The sequence below is a fragment of the Podospora pseudoanserina genome, chromosome 5, assembly GCF_035222485.1.
Source record: "Podospora pseudoanserina strain CBS 124.78 chromosome 5, whole genome shotgun sequence".
Taxonomy (NCBI): Eukaryota; Fungi; Ascomycota; class Sordariomycetes; order Sordariales; family Podosporaceae; genus Podospora; species Podospora pseudoanserina.
The window spans coordinates 2,141,716-2,160,067 of record NC_085924.1 but is presented as its reverse complement, the minus strand read 5'-3'; the positions used below and the strand labels follow the sequence as shown (position 1 = coordinate 2,160,067).

Sequence of the window (18,352 nt, the reverse complement as noted above, 5' to 3'; positions counted from 1 at the left end):
AAGTGGGGCACACCCCTGCGGATTGATACGGCAAAATTTTTGACCGCTTTCGATTCTGCAGGTCCGAAAAATTAATTGTTTTCGAGCTTCGTTCGATCTCCATAACGAAAAGTTGAAGGTTGCGACGCAGACACCAACTCAACCCCACAACAGCAACACAAGCCGTCGCCAGTTCAATAATTACGACGGGACAATAGAAAAAATGTCGTTTCGCGGGGGTTCACGTGGCCGCGGTGGCGGTGGTGGTTTCGGTGGCCGTGGAGGAGGTGAGCAGTCTCACTGTCGAGGAGTGCGAATTGCGAAGGACAAGGTTACTAATGAATTGCCAACGAATTGCAGGTCGCGGCGGCTTCCAACAACGCGATATGGGTCCTCCCGCCCAGGTTCTCGAGATGGGCAAGTTCATTCATTCTTGCGAAGGTGAAATGGTCGTCGAGTCTACCAATGCCAAGATTCCTCACTTCAACGCGCCTATCTACCTAGAGAACAAGGTAGGTTTTCCTCTGGTGGTTCACGACCGCGCGGTGGTTAGCTGCGACGTAGCTGGAGACTGACAATTGATTCTGCAGACTCCGGTTGGCAAGGTCGACGAAGTTCTCGGTCCCATCAACCAGGTTTACTTCACCATCAAGCCCACCGAGGGCATCCAGGCCACTTCCTTCAAGGTTGGCGACAAGTTCTACATTGCCGGCGAGAAGCTCCTGCCCCTCGAGAAGTTCCTTCCCAAGCCTAAGCCTCCCCCGGGAGCCAGCAAAGTCAAGAAGCCCAGCCGTGGCGGCGCGTCCCGCGGTGGTCGTGGAGGTCCCGGTGGACGTGGTGGTAGGGGAGGATTCGGTGGCCGCGGTGGTGGTGGCTTTGGCGGCGGTCGCGGCGGCGGCGGCGTCGGCGGTGGTCGTGGCGGTGGCCGCGGCGGCAGCGGTTTCGGCGGCCGTGGAGGCGGTGGCCGCGGAGGTGGTGGTTTCTCTCGTGGCGGCAGAGGAGGCTTCAGCCGGTAAAGGAGAAATATTCTCAAAAAAGGGAAACTAGAGACGACAAAAGGGGAGGTCGCCACTGGTTGTTCGGATGTTTTGAGAATTCGTACAGTACACGGCATTGGAGGAGTAGCAAAGGGGCGGGCAGTCTATATCATCGAGCGGAGCGACCACGTCAATGGCGTTGTCTGCGGAACTCGGGCTGGCTTAATGGCGTTCGGGAAGGGTCTTGGGTCTTTGCTTTCATTTATGGCAAAATATTTTTGCATCTGCTCGGATTGATTGTACATTCATCATCAAAGTTGCAGCGTAGCCTGAAATAGCGGACGCCGTTTTGGTCATTGACGGGCTCTTCCCTGTTGTTTTTGGTTTCATATCTATACGCCGACTAACTATACACAGCCATTTCCTCGCCTTTCTCTCACGCACCACAACCCTTTCACCTCGTCTGGAGCGGATATGATGCCACAGGTGGCTTCTGGTGGTAACTCTGGAGCAAGAATCCCAAGGCCAGAAGCACGCCCAAGAAGCCGAGGCCTGTTCCGAAATACTGAGCAGCTCTGTAGCCCTTCAGGAGCTCATAGCCTGTCTCATTGACATGCTAGTGGCGGCTTTAGTTATTTGTCTCGGTGTAACACAAGTAGGGTTATACATACCACTTCTATAGTACCCGCAATTCCAAGAGCAAGGGAAATCCTACATCCGTAGTCAGCACTAGTTTCCAAACCCTTTTTTTCAGGCTAACATACGAATAGTTGACCGTCGTTACTACCAAGCTTGCAGCGATGCCTTGGTGTTCTTTGGAAACGCTATTGCTGAGTAGAATGGTGGCCTAGGTAGAAAGTAAGTCATCTCGTACATATCAATGATCCGAAAAGGGACCTTGGAACAGCATACCGCCGGATTACTCATGTCCATCCCCTATCATGATGTGTCAGTGGCGATATCCTAGTTGAATGGGAGGAAGAGGTGACTGACAAATGGCATGATAAGTATCCCGAAAAAAGTACTGAACCAGTAGCTCTGATGGACAGGTGCGGTGGCGAGAAGGAGACTTCCGATGAAGAATGCACACATGGATATCAACATGACCCAGTGAGGCTTGACTCGCGACATCAAGAATCCGACCAGAATACTGGCAGCAAGGCCACATATTGGACTTTACACCGCAACGTCTCGTTAGTTCTTTTCATTTTCCCTTGTTGACTGGGCAACTTGGGGGGATACGTACGCTGGAATGAAGCTCACAGAAGCGAGCAACGGCGACCATCCTTTCAGATTTTGAACAACATTGAAGGTGTAATAAATCCAAATACTAAAACAGCCCCAGCCAGCCCCCGTACAGCCCAACACAAAGTTCGTCGCCGGCTTCATGGCCGCGATAGGGATAAGGGGGTAAGGCGCCTTCCACTCATGAGACGCGAAAGCAGCAATCAAGATCAAACCAATGATCAACAGGAAATACGTATAAGGTGTCTTCCAGGAGACGTTGGGAGCTTGATTGAATGCAAAGTTCAGCAGCACCAACCCGCTGACGCCGAGCATCATACCCCATCCATCGAACTGTGACCACAAGCCCTCCCCCCCTTTCAGACAAGACTGACCCCGTGAAGTCGGCAGGATGAACAAGCTCACCACCGCGAGCACAAAGCACATGATGGCCAACAGCCAAAACGCCCACGGCCAGTTCCCTCGCACTGCAAACAAACTCGACAAGATAGCCCCCATGACAAACCCCAGCGGCGCCGACGCCCCAAACAGGCAGAGCACCATATTCTTCCTCATCCCCGGCTGATACGTCCTGCCCAACAACGCCTGTCCGCTCGGCACCAACAGCGCCGGTCCGATCCCCTGCAGCCCCCTCGCCACACAAAAGAAGACCGTTCCCTCGCCCGCGCTGCGCTCGGCGTGTCCAGAAAACCCAGCAATCAAGCTCCACAGGCCGAACCAAAGCCAGCCAGTGACAAACACCTTTTTGTGGCCAAAGAGATCGCCCACACGGCCAGACGGAAGGACGAATGTTGCTGATGTGAGGCCATACGCGGCTGAGTACCACGCCATAGTGCCGGGAGTGGAGTCACCAAAGGACTGGGAGATGATCGAGGCGGGGACCATGGCCTGGGCGAGACCAGCAAGCATGAGAATCTGGGCTAGGCAGATGAGGAGGACGAAGAGGATCTCGTGAAAAGGGGAGACGAGGACGTCTGGCCGGGTGGAAGGGGACGGGATAGCCGCTGGGGGAGGTGAGCGAGGACGGGTTGGAGTGGATGAGGCAGAGGATTGATAGGGGGAGGAGGACGATACCATGGCTCGGGAGGCGGCCCCGGATTTGCGCCGAGGGGAAAAGTGAGAGGCTTTCGGCTTGGCGATGGCAGTGGAGGAGAAGGAAGATGAAAGGTAGGTGGCGTCGGTTTCTGCATCTTCCAAGGGTACCATGGTCGACTGAGAATCCGCGGGGTTCACCGCATCGTACTGTTGCACGGAGAACTGCTTACTATCCCTATTTTCCTCATCACCCCGAAGATCGGGATGAAGGGGTAGGGAGGGCAAGGGGTGGTGACGCTCAGGTTCTTTTTGAGATGACTGACGAGGTGTTAGAGGCCTGTGAAAAGCGGGATAGGGCTGAGATGATGCCCTGTTTCTCCCGCTGTTTTTGCTGATGTGGATGCCGATGTGCTGCTGCACTGGTCGTGTAGCGGTCGGGTCGGGTGGCCTGGGTAGATCGTGAGGCTCTGAGGTGAACGACATAGAAGGCGGGTTTGATGAGAGAGGCCCCTTGTAGTTTGCATCAAGGTTGTTAGGTCTCTCCGAGACGGGCCGCCGTCCAGTTACATGGACTCGTCCACGTTGACGTGAGGCCCGGCGCTCGGAGAGAACATCATCCAGGCTCGATGAGTTCCGGCGTGATCGGCCATTGGCCTCTCCAAACTGACCTTGGAACTGCAGTCGAAACGACTCAGTCGCTGTCATGGCATCTACTGCCCATTGCGTAGCATCGACCGCCGCCTGATCGTCCCAAGAACAGGACGGTTTTCTGGTACCCATGGTTTCTGCTTTGCGAGTATATTTTGTCACAGGTGAGCAGAGGAGAGAGAAGACCAGTGAAAGCTGTAGGGCAGGTGTTCTCTGGTTGTATCCTCACACACGCATCTAGCTGGTCGGACGTTGCAGTTAAAGAATGGAATTCGGGAGTGAGATAGACCAATATTGACAGGAGAGTGTGAGAAGCGCAACGAGGGAAGTTGGAGGCACACTGGCCTTCTTAAAAGCAGATGGTCATGCCTGGAAGATGGCAGTATGTTGGTTGGGGGTCCATGGGCTGGCTTAGTTTAAATAGAACGCGGGATTCGTGGCTACGATCGGAACTTGAAGAGCTCGATGTACATAGCGCAGCGCAGAGGCTGTTCGAGCGCACGCCATCACAAGAGGATCGGGCGTGTCCCAGAGATGCATGAAATCCTGTCTCTTTTCTCTCCAACCTCCCCGAGATATACAAAAGCCTGAGGGACTAGTGCGCTCAGGGCTCTTGATGAAGGCGGTGCGAGGTTGGGAGGTTGGTTGCAAACTCAAATCAGCGACACGAACACCAGCGCATACATCTCTGTCAGGGTGCAGCCTCGCAATGAGACTGGATCACATGAGAAGGTGAGGCAAATAGCGGTGGCAGTGTCCAAGATCCGGTCTTCAATCACAAAGATATCTTCGTTATTTAATACCGAGAGCGGTAATGGGGATAAACAATAACATTCTGCCATCTGCGAGACTGTTGGATCTTCAACTAGCAGGGAAAGGCTGGTACTGGACACCACTGACAGTGAATAAAAGGGGCCTTGAACTTCGACGGTTCGCGCCAGAGGACAATTAAAGAACAATTAACACAAAAAGAAAACCCTCCGAGCCAGTTTTTACATTCTTTCAAGGGTATCAAAAACCGCTGGTCGAACTCTTGGGATACTCCCCAGGTATATGTAGATGTGAGATGGTCGGGGCACTGTCTGTTCGCTCGGCGCCTGGTCGTACTTGCGGGTCGTTTTGGGCTATACCTCCATTGGCCTGCCCATACCAGTTCCCTCGAGGCTCCGACTTGTAGCCATCTTGGCCGTCTGTCACCGAGATGTTCTGTGTGGCATAGAGTCGATCATCTGCATCGGCTCGTGAGGACAATGTTTGAGCCTGATCTCTGAGCGTGGAAGGCGAGATAGGAACTGGTTCTGCCCACACCATGCCATCTTTCTGATAAGAATCCGATCCTCCATTGGTGTAGACTTGGTTATTTGCAGACCCAACGACACGTCCGTTTGGTTCTTCGTAGGCGCCTGTTGTTGTCCTGGTCTGGGGGATGGGTGGCGAGCGCAGGTCCTCGTTCCGTCGAGTTGTCGATGACGTATCGAAATGCTGATGGATATGATATTGCGGTCCTAGCTCACTTCTGGGGATGGTATTGGCTGCAACAATGACATCGCGATCGTTCTCGTCGTATCTGTTTGGTTCGGAGCTTATGCTAAGCGGCGAGAGGGGGACCTGTAAGCCTCGTTGTGCGTTTACTTGGAGGTCAGATGGGAATCGCCCACCTGAAGGACGTCGAGGCAGGGAGTCTGGTCTCGGCTGCTGATTGACGGATGCGGCAGTTGCCATGAAGGGGGGGTCTTCGTCATCGTCGACCCCGTCGCTGCTAAGAGACGACCGTTGAGATGATCTGCTAATGCTTCGACTGTTGCCACGCACGAGATTGCTTCGCTCTTCCGGAGTCCTCTCGGTCAAAGTTTTGATGTCCTCGTACCAGGCCATCATCGTATCATGGCTCTCCGCGCGGAATACCCATGTGTGGCCACGATGCATCGATCCTGTCTGGCGGCCCTTGAGAACGAACTTATTCGAGGATCCGCCTTCTGTGGAGTGCGATCCCAACTTCTGTTCCGGCAGGTAGAGGGACATGACGGGTGCTTGTGTCTTGTCCGCAGATTTGAACTCGTGCAGATGCGTGGGTGAAAGAACGTACCTGCATGTGTCAGTACAAACAAACCTTGTACACGTGGTCTCGGCAAGAGAAGAACATACCATCCGGCTGTGTAGCTCTTCAAGTACTTGCTCTTCCGTTCCAACAAGCCCGCTCGGATCTCTTGGCAAGCATAGTGATCCCGTCCTGGGTAATGTATGAACTCAGCTGACCGCATGGGAAGGTCGGGGTCAACAAAGCGTTCATCTCTGTGAACAAAAGATAGCCATTCTGCGTCCTTGGCCAGGGTGATGGGGCCAAGCCGAAGCTCTTCGATGGTTCCATAGGCAGAGTCTGCTTCCCGCTTGAGTATGCTGGCATAGGCGTTGTATGACTTTTGGATCTCGCCGACGACAATCGACTCGAGTTCTTTCCCCGAGTTCTCTAGGTTTAGGTATGCCTTGAATAGGAACAATGAGTATCACTCTGCGCACCGCCTTGCAAGGGGGGGCTTACCTGATGCAGGTAGTTTTCCTCATCTATCTGTTTCTCCAACTGCCGGTCAACGTTAAGTCGTAATAAATAAGGATCTTGCTTTCCAGTTGTCAAGGCCGTGTCGAGCTCGGTTTGGCCCAAGACGTCCTGTAGGTTATTTACAGCCTTGCGAGTCGCCTCCATCTCTTTATCCACCGAGTTCTTGAAGTCGCCTGATAGGTTCTTGATCTCTTTGATCTTCTGATGCAAGTCGCTACGCAGACCTGTCAGTGCCAAGATGACATCCTCCTCAATCTCTCTCGCCTTGTTAGCCTCCATAATGGCTTGTTTGTTGTGCCCTCGCAAAATCTGCAATGCGTCATCGAGACCACCGGACGCGATGAAGCCCGGAGGCGTCGTGATATTGTTCAGCACATTGCCCAGTTTGATTAGCGACTTGGCTCGGTGTTCATAGTGTGCTTGGATTTCGCGAAAGTATGTGATCAAGTCCTTGAGAATCTTGCGCCAGGCTTCAAGCATGAGGTTAGCCACAAGATCGCAAGGATGGGTGATCTGGTCGAGACAAGCACTAACCTTGAAAGCGGTTCGCAAGAACCTCAGTCGGACTACCCGATGTGGGCACTGGGCAGTAGAAGGCGCTGTGAAGTTCATCCTGGTCTGTCGTTGGCTGAAGGGCAAGACTCCTCACGCTGCCTGCCTTCATGCTCCGCCGGCTGTTACTTCGCTTCAGACTGCCGCTCCTCCGTATGGATGCCTTCTTCTTCAGGGTGTTGCCACGAGACAGAGATGTCGCTCCATCGTTGGTGATGCCGGCGACGGAGCCGGCGTAGGAACTGGACCGCTGCATCGCACTGTTGTTGATGTGATTACTGGTCTTGCTATATCTCTGGCCGTCAATAATGGAGCTTCCTCGCTGGCTAACATCCCACTCTTCGGTAAACTTGGTCGGACGCGGGGCTATGGGACCGTCAAGGTGGTTGTCGTGTTCGACGTGGGAGTTTGCAATGGTATTGGAGAGGGTCTCGGCATCTGCTGCAGCCGTGGGATAGCCCTGTTCCATGCCGTGCTGCTGCTGAGGAAAATGGTTTGAAGGGCCGTATCCACGGTCCTGACTGAGGGGAGGGGGGGGAACGACGCCAGCTGGAGACCGGCTGGTTGACATGATGGTCGGTGCTAATGCGAAGTGCAACGGGAAGACATATAGGCGCTTTAGAGTTTGGCCGCACAGGTGTTGACTCGCTGAGGGCTGGTTCACCAATTATTAGCTCCGATACTTGGTACAGATGGGAAGCGGCTGCCTCCTGGTGCCAGGGTGCGCTGCGCGCGGAAGAAGAGCAAGAATGAGACGATGGGGCGTACATGCGACACAGAATGCTTTCACAGGTCTGGACGGTGTCTCACGCAGAGAAGGAGATAGGTATTATCTTGTATGCTGTGTTTTTGGCGGCGGGCGCAATAGATTAGAAAAGTAGTGGTCGAGCGCAAAGAGATGACGGGTGCGATGTACGGATATCCCTATACTGGATGGATGGGGATGGCGATTTGGGGGTCTAGGCGGTGATGTCGACCGACGACGTCGTCGTCTCGAGAGTGCTTGGCGGAGGGCCCCTTTCGGGAAAGGAGCTGGGCTTGGACAGGCCTTTTTGATTGACTGGGGTTCCGTTGTCTGCTGATCGGGATGTCGGCCAAAAATGAACTGGCCACCCCGGTCGACTCATGGAGGTCTTGTCCTGTACAGATGGTTGTGCAGAGAGAGAAGGACCCTGCTGCCAGTCTGATGATATCAAATGCACAATCGACTCCAGTGCTGCTGGAGAAGACTGGAAGTGAAGTGAGCTCCAGAATCAGCAAGCAGCCTGCCTCGAACTGGTTCCATGCCGAGAACATAACATGGTCCCCGCGAGCCTTTGTGTGATGACGTATGGCGCCCTGAACCCCTCCTCCAACCACCAGTGGGAGGCACGGGAGGCCAATGAGTCTGGTAAGACTGCAGGTGGCTTGCCAAGCCCCTGTTCACTGCTCTACGTTTGAAGACGCATCTTGCGTCATGCCTCCGAGCTTAATCATCAAGCAACGAATCCAAAATACATTACAGTCCATTACCTAGACTAGACTATAGCTACTTATCTGAACCCTAACCCTCTATATTATAAAATTGAATCGTTATTACCTCCCCCTATTCCACACCAACTTCTTCTCTCCGTCATATCAACAGCTATCTGCAAGCACATGCGGATTTGGGATGAACAGGCGTCGTTGCCATTCCACCAGGGAGTGAGGGTGTATATACGATATAGCTACCTACCTGGTAGCCATACTTGAGCGTGGCGTTTATGCGATGAATCTCCGACGGCGAGCAAGACGGGCAAGACGAGCTGCCGCAGGAGGGGTAGGTGCCGCTGCAGGATCAAGTGCTGGGCCTTCCTGTCCTGTTTGCTCTTGTTGGGCGTTATCATTGCCGTTGGCCTTCCCTTTTCCCTTGCCCTCCCTATTCTGGCCATCTGCTTGCTTGTTGTTGCCAGCATTTGCATTGTTGTTGCCAGCCGCGTTCCCGCCGCCACCATTACCACCAGCAGCATCACCACCGGCTGGATTCCCGGCAGCAGCATCGCCACCGGCTGGATTTCCGGCATTTCCTTGCCCATTTCCTTGCCCATTTCCTTGCCCATTCCCTTGCCCATTTCCTTGCCCATTTCCTTGCCCATTCCCTTGCCCGTTACCCTGCCCGTTACCCTGCCCGTTGCCTTGCCCGTTACCTTGCCCGTTGCCTTGCCCGTTTCCTTGCCCGTTACCCTGCCCATTACCCTGCCCGTTACCCTGCCCGTTGCCCTGCCCGTTACCCTGCCCGTTGCCTTGCCCGTTTCCTTGCCCGTTACCCTGCCCATTACCCTGCCCGTTACCCTGCCCGTTTCCCTGCCCGTTGCCCTGCCCGTTGCCCTGCCCGTTGCCCTGCCCGTTGCCTTGCCCGTTGCCTTGCCCGTTGCCTTGCCCGTTTCCTTGACCATTCCCTCCTGCATTATTGCCACCCGGATTAGGGGCGCCGGGGCCGAGGGCAATAGCATCAGCAACCAGAGCTGCTGCTGCCTGACCCTTTGCGCCATTGTTGGCGGCTTCGTTCGGAGTGTTCCCGTCACCAGTAACGGTGAATCTGACACAGTCATCTTGTGATCCGCGCTGGGCGACAGGCATGATGACTGGTTGGTGGTTGGCTGCGGCTGTCAGAGTGCAGACACGGTAGTTTCCGGCCGGAAGGCCACCAGTCACCGCAGCGCTAAGTCTGCCCTGGCCGTTACCGGCGTCGTTGATACCTTTGAAAAAGGCAAACTGTTGCGGATCCATTGGTTGTTGAGGGTTCAGATCGGCACCCGTGTCTTGTACGGTTACATGAGTATGTCCCACTATATTGCCGTTATCCAACTGCTGGGGTGCGGAATAGTAGGTGACAGCAGCGTTCGTAAAGGCTCCGGCATTGAGGTTGGTAACTTGAACAACAATCTCAAAGTCTTGATTAGACGGAATGGTGGCACCGTTCGCTGGGTTTGTAATGACGGTGGAGATCATTCGGTCTTTAGCAGGAATTTGACCCATCACTAATTCAGGCCTTTGTCAGTAGCGCTTCATGAAGATATCTGTCTGTGTCGTTGACATACCAATGCCGTTACAAGAACCGGTCGTGATTTGGAAACCGTTGGTAAGTGTTTGCCCCTTGCAAAAGTTGATGAAGTTGTTTTGGGAGGTTGCTGAGGCTGCCTGAACATCCTCGGCACCCAAAGAGCTCTTGCCATCGACAAAAGAGCCTTGTTGAATGACCTCTGGGTCTAATGTGGCACCTCCTTGATTGTTATTCTGCGCTTGAGCAAGGGCCAGCGAAATGAGCGAGGAGACCCAGAAAAACCTCTTGAAAGCCATGGTGCCAGACTGGCAAGGTAAAAGAACGATACAAACCAGCTGCCTAAAAACGAATGTATGAAGAGAACGAAAGTAGGATTAGATCCACGCTCAACGTGATCTGTCCAGACCTGGCCGGCAAGTGGATCAAAGAAAAGTGTGAAGAAAATGAACAAAGAAGGATCGAGACTTGGTAACTACACACAAGACAAAAAAATCACAAAATAAGAACCTAGCGACGGAGGTGGCTTGAGGGGATATGTTATATCAGGCCTCCGAGCTCAACATGTGTGCCCGAAAGACAGGTGAGACCTCTTGGATCCATCGTCGTGGCCGAAGAGAGGAGAAGAGACGGCGAGCCTGAATATGGCCCAGGACAGAGCGGAGGGCGAGGTCAACTGGCCGCAGAGTGCTCTTGAAACAGGGTGCCAGAAGAAAGAAGTGGCAAAGGGCTGGTTTGATAGTCAAAAAGGGTAAGGTTCGGAGAATCTGTCTACATTCGTTCGGCCTTGGTGTGAGAGATGGCTTGGGGAGGAGGAGAGAAATGCGGTGGTGGTGGTGGGAGACCAGGCCAAAGAAGCCCAGTAAATCAGACGATATCGAGGTGCGAGGACGCTGTAGCGACACAAGACACGGGCGTATTAGCGTTCGAGTTTGGGTATAGTCTCAACTCGAAGATCGCAAGTCTAGGGAAGATTCAGCGCTGTGTCGGCCACATCGGCCACGAAGACGCGACGACCATGACAAAGGCCGCAACCAGGGTGGACAGATGACGATGGCAGAGCACAGGGTGAAATCCGAAAGGCCAACGTTCGTGTGACCTAGCTAGAAGAAAAAGGAGGGGGCCTAGACTAGTCCACGTTGATTTACGGCGACGCCTTGAAAAACCACACCGGATCGCGGCGGCGGCGGCGACAGCGGCCATGACAACTGATGTGTCTACCTATGTTGGCTTCACAAATGTCATTTCTGCACAAGTTCTCTAGCTGAGACGCACCTCGGGCTGTTGTTAGGTAGCAAATAGAACTGTCGCCGAGCTCGTGATCTGGACTCAACCGAGCGACAGTTGGCCCTAAGATCCAAAAGTCAAGCATAAGTGTTCGTCCGCTTTTCCGGCGTGTCGGTCGGGATGAGATGGATGTGGAAACAAGCCCGCGCACGTGCCAAGTTGAAGATGTTGAGGTTGGAGAGGTGGGGCGCGGGGGAATGGGGTCATCGTGGTGTGAAACAAGGGCCCTGTCAGAGGGAGCAACGGTGTAACGGGCCAGGCCGCTTCAGCAATTGAACCACATCTTTATTCGACAGACAGCATATAGACACTACCTTCCTTATCTTGAAGTAGGTATGAGAGAGTACGCAGCCTTTCTTCAATAACTAGTTCACTTTCTGCCTTCTGCGCTCGCGAACAGACGAATTCTTACCTACTATTATACATGAGTCGGGTCCAGGACCAGAAGAGGGCCTGGCGGGTCTCGCACTCTTGTTGTCCAACATTCGCACCAAGAGGCCAGCAGCAACGCCATGCATGTCAGCTTGGCCGTCCAGGACCCGAGTCGGATACGGCGGATGAATAGTTGAGTGACAGCAATACTTGGCTGCCACCATCGATCCAAATGGCAACCGTCCGTCTACCTATTCTGCCAAGCCAGGGTCTTTGGGGAGTGGGGAGGGTACAAGAACAAGCTTCAATCACCCCAGCTGGCGTCGTTGATCATGGCATCTCTACTGTATGTAAGAATGCTGGCCCATCCGGTAAACCACGTAATACAGAAAGAAGTGGAGAACATCTCCGTCAGCTCCGTCTTTGACCGACCCGTCATCCACCCCTTCTGTCCTCGGCGTTCCTGGAAAGGCTTAGCCTGGGGCGGGTTGAGTTGCAACGCCAAAACTTCAAGAAAAAACTCTGTCAAAGGATTTCGCCGCGGTCTGGTCGACCATCCTGAATGATTGCATGTGCTGTGTAGGGGGAGACAATGCTAAGACGACGTTGCAAAAAGCCATTGTTTGAACGGCTCCAAGACGCGGGATCTGTGCCGAGCATTGTGGTTCGGGTCATCATCGAGCTCTTTGCTCCTCCGTTGTCCCGGCTGGGGTCTTATCTCTGATGCCCATGCTCTCTCCGGACCCCGACTGCTCTAGGTTCCGTACCCACCAAACTCCGGGTAGATGCCACCTAGAGAGGTCGAAAATTACCCGAATCTGCGGTTCGGCGCCTTTTCTTTTTTGCATTAAAAGCCCCCATAACCTTTCGCTCACCTTGCACCGTGCCCCTTCTGTCTCCGACTTTCACCGCCAATTCAAACTTTTCCTCGTCCGCCAGTGCTTCGTTGATATTTACTTACCTCCATTGCCACGCTCGCCGTTCTCCTCTCCATCTCTTAAGATCAACCCATCACTGTTCGGCCTATACACCACAGACATGTCTTCCTCCCCCGAGTACCGTGCTGGCAAGCGGCCCCGTAAGTCTCCCATTGCCACACCTTTGATGGCTATCTCTGTTCTGCCAGTGGATGGCGTCCTTTATTGGTGATTTCTTTTTTTGTCTCTGCGGTCTCTGCGACTTTGGAGCGACGTTTGGCAAGCACGCAAAGATAGGTAGATGGCCGTGATGGCCGGTTCTGGCACGACCCCACTTCCAGTCAGGTGTTTCGATTTGTTGAGCCCAGCTACTGCCGGGTCTCCCCTCGAACAGCGGGCATCCCATTTTTTTCTCTATTTCACAACTGAACTTGAGAGCCATCAAACAATTTGTTTGGAGACTATTGCCAACACCAGATCGGCAGCCACAAGCCTTCCTGTGCAGAAGTCCTTTTTTTCAACAAATTACGGTGTTCTGACCAGGCAATCCAACATGACAGGTACCCAGTCGTTGCCTCCTCCAGCCCTGCCGCAGCTGGTTGCTGAGCAGCATGTGCCTATCCCCCCAACCGACAAGAACACCAAGCGCCTTATCGTCGTCCTCTCTAATGCCAGCCTCGAAACCTACAAGGCCTCGCACGGCGGCGCTGGTCGTATGGGCATGCAAAGGGAGGATAAGTACTCCTTGCTCAACAGCGACGAACACATTGGCGTCATGCGCAAGATGAACAGGGACATCAGTGATGCCCGTCCAGATATCACTCATCAGGTTTGAACATGCCACGCTCACATTTGCAGATTATTCCTTTTGCTGACAGATGCCGTGTGTTTCGCAGTGCCTATTGACCCTTCTCGACTCGCCGGTGAACAAGGCAGGGAAACTCCAGATCTATATTCAAACAGCCAAGGGTGTTCTGATCGAGGTGTCCCCATCTGTTCGCATCCCGCGCACCTTCAAACGCTTCGCTGGTCTGATGGTGCAGCTGCTGCACCGCCTTTCCATCAAGGGCGCCAACTCGCAGGAGAAGCTTCTCAAGGTGATTCAGAACCCCATCACCGATCATCTTCCGCCCAACTGCCGGAAGGTCACGCTCAGTTTCGAGGCCCCTCTGGTTCGTGTGCGCGACTATGTCGACACCCTCGGCGATGACGAGAGCATCTGCGTGTTTGTTGGCGCCATGGCCAAGGGCGCCGACAACTTTGCCGACGCATATGTGGACGAGAAGATTTCGATCAGCAACTACAGCCTTTCAGCCAGTGTTGCCTGCAGCAAGTTCTGCCACGCCGCCGAGGACTGCTGGGACATTCTATAATCAGTCCTGCCGACAACAACGCGGGCATGAAATTGGGGTCCAGGATGAAAAGATCTGTCGGTCTCTCCGTCTCACAAGGTGGGGAGCTGCGGTCGCAATGATCTATTCCGTGATACAACATCGCGGTGAACGATCACTGTCAACCGGAACTTGGGTCGTCTGTGCTTGAGCTGTCGGTGTTTTTGCAACCAAAACATGGGGCATTCAACAACGGATCCAAGACGCTTTCGTCGTCGCGTGGTGCCACTTCAACTTGGCTTACATATCCCCTATTTCATAGCCTGCCTTTCTTACCTTTTTCCTTTACTCTTTTATTTGCTCAAGCAACCTATTTTTACACATTCATACCCCCTCATTCATACTAACCCCACCTCGGCGCCGTGGTAAGCGGCACTTCGATCGGTGACAGCTATACCCTATTCTAGGCTTCGAGAAACGGAATTACCGAACAGCAGGAGGGCCTTGGTGGTGGCAGTAGTCAGACAGAACGAAGCAGGACACAATGTTGATGGTGTGGTATGAGAGGTGTTTGCGTCCGGGTGGAATAGTCAAGATTTTGTGGTAGCATAATGCGACGTGGGAGTTGCCTGACCGGTTGTCTTCGAAACCTTGTGTTCAAATTCATGCGTGATTAGTTTGATATGTTGATTTGCTTCAAGGTTGGTTGGCCGCCCGCTAATCTCGACTATATTTCAGTGTGCTCTGGGACAACTGAAAGGCAGCCAGGCACCTACCTATCTACCTCCTCGTACAGGAACAGCCACCTTCACTGAGCCATATCAATGCAATGCCGCATGACGCCCGGCATCGGTACTGCATTCCCATACTGGCCGCTCCCTCATAGGCGCTCAGCACAGTTCCGAACAGCAATCACGCTTCATCGGCCCCGCACCAAATGGCGGCCTCTCGCGGGGCCGCATTGCAGTCACTCCGTCTTGGCTCCCCAGACCACTCAGATCCAGGTACCTGTTCTTGGCTCCGAGTGTTGCGGTCTCTATGATTGGCTCATCGTCAGCACCACAACGTCTCTCTGTTTTCTTTCCCCGCCTTCTCGCAGGGCCTCATAACCAGTCAGGGTTCAAGATTATCATGACCACAAAACATGACCAGCCGATCGAACAATTCTGTCAGTTTGCCAGTTCCGTCGCCACAAGAGGCCGCCATCTGGCTCGGGGTATGAATGCAGATCATCAGCTCTGGAGAGCAGAACACAGCCTGACGGTTTGCTCAAGTAAGCACCGCGGACGTATCTCAGAGTGGCATCCTCTTAGCAACCTATAGGATGGCCCAGTCTTGAAAAATAGACTGCCACAGCCTGCCGACTGAGCCCTGTCACTTTTCCATTGAGCCTTCTCCCACCCTCGAGGGATGGCATACTTGTTGCAACAAGATGGTGTGGCTCAGCGTCCACTCGCAGGATAGAATCTTTCGAAGCCTCAAGCCAACCGGGTTGCTACGAATTGCCCGGTTCTGCAGTTCTTAGTGGGGACGAACTTCACCTTGTCTCAAGATGGCCCTCACCATCTTTCAGATCTGGAGACCCTGTCAACCACTTGCGTCAGGAGCACCACAACTGCGGGGCATGTCTCCCTATCGCTGCCCGTTCGAGGTTGGGCACCGTTTTGCCAGCCCTTTTGTACCCCATCATTTCCATGCCCTGTGGCCCTTTTCTCCAAGTAGTCTTGAGCTGTGCTGCGTCGCATGGATCCGACTGGCGACGCACACATTGCCGTTGTTGCCAAATTGTCCAGCGTTCCACTCAAACCAAGCGAGCTGAGCAACGTTTTGCAGAGCGCGAATATCATCTTCACAGTTGTTCTCCCCCTCCGCTCCAAGAGCCCAAGTTCTACACCATTCCCGAGAAGAGTCAAACGGGCAGCTGGGCTGGAAACTTGGGCCTCTTTTGGTGATGGTCATCCCCGTGGCAGCGCTTGCTTGGATACCAGCTCACAGAACAATCCCTGCCATCTTGCCTCGTCACGCCACAGCGCCCTGAACACCACAGCATCACACCCCCAAGGCTGTTTTGGGCACGCAGTTTGACCGTTGGCCGGCCTATTGCTGCCGCCGTCGCGTTGCACCACCACACTCATCACACAGGCTCCTTGTCATTGTGCTCTTGCCGAAGGCTGCTGCCTTTCCGCTGAGGCACAACCGCCCTGGATCCCCTCATCCCTTCTCCCCCGTGTAAAATGCCCCAACTCCCTTTCCTCGAGGTGGAGGACCTCTCCTCATCGTTGTCTTTCTATTCCGCCATTGTTGAACCACTGGGCCTCCGACACATCAGCACAGAGCGCGGGCACTTCCCGTCGGTTACATTTGGCAATTCAGAACGGGATCCAGTTTTCCAGCTCCGCCAGGTGGTCGCAAGCAGAGACCGGCCCCTGAGGCGCTCACGCATAGCGGTCAGCGCTCCCTCGCCGGGCGCGGCCGACGAAGCCTTTGAGTTTGCATTTCGGGCTAATCCCGATCTTCGGGACACATCATACTTGCGCCACCCTGCCGAGGCCTACCCGGCGGCCAGTGGCGCGTCTGCCCACCGGGCGACAACGCACAGTGGCGGGACCCGCGTGATTATAAGTGACTTGGACTACAACATCATGGAGATTGTGTACCAGCCCCCTCTCGACTACCCTCCACACTACAGCGGCTCGACTGTCCGGCGCACACGGTCAACCGACGAAGAAGCAGGCCGTATATTGACCTGGAATTTCGACGTGGCAGGCTCGTTACGACCCGCCCCTGTTGGTGCCAGTTCTGCGTACAGCGGCCCACCCCGGGCTGATCCACGACGCTCGCTGAGCTACCACGACTACGAAGAAGAAGAAGTAGAAGTCAGAGACTACGACGACGAGGACGACCACCACGGCCACGACCACGACGTGAGAAGGCCTCCTCCCCCCGCGGCAGGATTGAAGCGCAGTGTCACGACGGGCACTTCCAACTACGAACCGGCTGCCTCGGCCAGGGAGAACTCGACCGGACTAAGTGCCGGCGCTGTTGTCGGAACTTTGCTCGGGGTTGCTGGCGTTGCTGCCGGAGCTGCTCTCACCTACAACATGGTCAGGGGCGACCGCACCCGTGCTTCGGCGCACGACGACTATGATGCCCCCCCCTTCAGCCGCCGCTCCACCTTCCCGGACAAGTATGACAGCTATTTGGATCGCAAAGGCCGGTATTTGGACACGGAGCGGCCCGCGGATAAGGGGCGGTATTCTGACGAGTATGGTTCCGGTCTCGATTATTGGAGGCAAGGGCCAGACTACGTTGCTCGATATACCCAAGTCACCTCGCCGAGGAGCAGAGATGTGGATGGTGCCTATGACGATGCGCGGGGCCGTCACTCAATACCTCGTTCGCGGGCTTCTGTACGCCCACGCAGTGAAGCAGCCAACAGCCGCGAGCCATATCTTCTCGGGGAGCCCGAGTACCGCGGTTATGTGAGCTCCAAGTCCTCCAAACATCCGCCCATTGTCCAACGTGGGTATACGTATGATGGCCCAGAACGGGATAGCTACGTGTCTTCGCGCAGCCAAAGGTCCAGTAATACGCTCCGCGCATCGCCAGCGGATGCTTATCTGCCGTCATCACATCCTGTCTCGCACTCAAGGTCGGGCAGTCGTGTAACCACAACAACATACAAGGTTAGCGACAGTCCTCGAGGATACAGCCGGGAGGAGATTTATGGCTCGGCCCGTCACATCCCATTCTCAGAAAGCCGGGCTTCTCCGTATACGTCGGCGCGCGACCCGCTCCTCGCAAGTGGGAGGGCACCACCGTATCTCTCAGCTCGCGAGGCCACCTACCCCAGCGATAATCGAGCTGGTGCATACTATTCAGCCCGCCATGCGCCACTTCCCCGGAGCAGTGGAGGAAGCAGTCGTGCTCGCTATGGGGAGGACGACGACGATGATGATGCTGACAGCATTGCGCCCAGCGATAGCATTAGCTGTGTTGGAAGCCGGAGGAGTCGTTAATGACGATATCTGATTTAGAGCATATAGGCGACGCATATTGGCTACCTACTCTTCCGAACGGGTGAGAGCATGCTAGTTTTGGCACAGAGCGATCTGTATGATGATTTCACTTTCTTTTACTGCTCTCTTTTTATATTTTTTGTTTGGCTTTTTCAGGGGGGCATCACGTGCTGGGAGCAGCTAAATCATGGCAGAGATGGATACACGCAAAGACTACTGGTTGGGGGAACAGGTGCATTGGGTCATGACATTTTCAGGGTGGGAGCAAAGAAACGGATGGTGGACATATGTAAGCTAGAGTTAATGAACCGGGCAGGATGGGGCCTGGATCTAAATTGGATGTACTGGCCATGCTTACAAAGTGGTCGCGGTGGTCCGACTTGGTGTGAATATGGCACTGGACTGCTACAACGG

At 54.3% G+C, this 18,352-nt stretch overlaps 7 protein-coding genes across 7 annotated transcripts; 3 read left to right on the top strand and 4 right to left on the bottom strand.

The window, feature by feature from the left end:
* Positions 1–66: 66 nt before the first annotated feature.
* Positions 67–995, top strand: GAR1_2 (H/ACA snoRNP pseudouridylase subunit; the record flags this gene model as incomplete). Its single annotated transcript, XM_062947806.1, has 3 exons — positions 67–266; positions 340–491; positions 570–995. Exons 1-3 carry the CDS (start codon positions 203–205, stop codon positions 993–995), a joined length of 642 nt encoding a protein of 213 aa, XP_062799053.1. The 5' UTR covers positions 67–202.
* A 415-nt stretch (positions 996–1,410) lies between these two features.
* Positions 1,411–4,016, bottom strand: QC764_505510 (uncharacterized protein; the record flags this gene model as incomplete). The annotated part of the gene is made up of 5 exons (XM_062947805.1): positions 1,411–1,572; positions 1,628–1,667; positions 1,721–1,803; positions 1,950–2,106; positions 2,203–4,016. 5 exons carry the CDS (start codon positions 4,014–4,016, stop codon positions 1,411–1,413), a joined length of 2,256 nt encoding a protein of 751 aa, XP_062799052.1.
* An 879-nt stretch (positions 4,017–4,895) lies between these two features.
* SLM2 (phosphatidylinositol 4,5-bisphosphate-binding protein) lies at positions 4,896–7,564 on the bottom strand (the record flags this gene model as incomplete). Its single annotated transcript, XM_062947804.1, has 4 exons — positions 4,896–5,970; positions 6,030–6,367; positions 6,424–6,911; positions 6,976–7,564. The coding sequence occupies 4 exons, from the start codon at positions 7,562–7,564 to the stop codon at positions 4,896–4,898; spliced, it is 2,490 nt and encodes an 829-aa protein (XP_062799051.1).
* A 47-nt stretch (positions 7,565–7,611) lies between these two features.
* Positions 7,612–8,120, bottom strand: QC764_0079580 (uncharacterized protein; the record flags this gene model as incomplete). Its single annotated transcript, XM_062940771.1, has 2 exons — positions 7,612–7,648; positions 7,975–8,120. The coding sequence occupies 2 exons, from the start codon at positions 8,118–8,120 to the stop codon at positions 7,612–7,614; spliced, it is 183 nt and encodes a 60-aa protein (XP_062799050.1).
* A 351-nt stretch (positions 8,121–8,471) lies between these two features.
* Positions 8,472–11,634, bottom strand: QC764_505490 (uncharacterized protein). Its single transcript, XM_062947803.1, has 2 exons — positions 10,053–11,634; positions 8,472–9,992 (listed from the first exon to the last, which is right to left on the bottom strand). Exons 1-2 carry the CDS (start codon positions 10,309–10,311, stop codon positions 8,734–8,736), a joined length of 1,518 nt encoding a protein of 505 aa, XP_062799049.1. The 5' UTR covers positions 10,312–11,634; the 3' UTR covers positions 8,472–8,733.
* NEP1 (18S rRNA pseudouridine methyltransferase) lies at positions 11,635–14,566 on the top strand. The gene is made up of 3 exons (XM_062947802.1): positions 11,635–12,749; positions 13,149–13,417; positions 13,485–14,566. The coding sequence occupies exons 1-3, from the start codon at positions 12,395–12,397 to the stop codon at positions 13,959–13,961; spliced, it is 1,101 nt and encodes a 366-aa protein (XP_062799048.1). The 5' UTR covers positions 11,635–12,394; the 3' UTR covers positions 13,962–14,566.
* A 1,587-nt stretch (positions 14,567–16,153) lies between these two features.
* QC764_505470 (uncharacterized protein) lies at positions 16,154–17,938 on the top strand (the record flags this gene model as incomplete). Its single annotated transcript, XM_062947801.1, has 1 exon — positions 16,154–17,938. The coding sequence occupies one exon, from the start codon at positions 16,154–16,156 to the stop codon at positions 17,936–17,938; it is 1,785 nt and encodes a 594-aa protein (XP_062799047.1).
* Between the last annotated feature and the right edge of the window lie 414 nt (positions 17,939–18,352).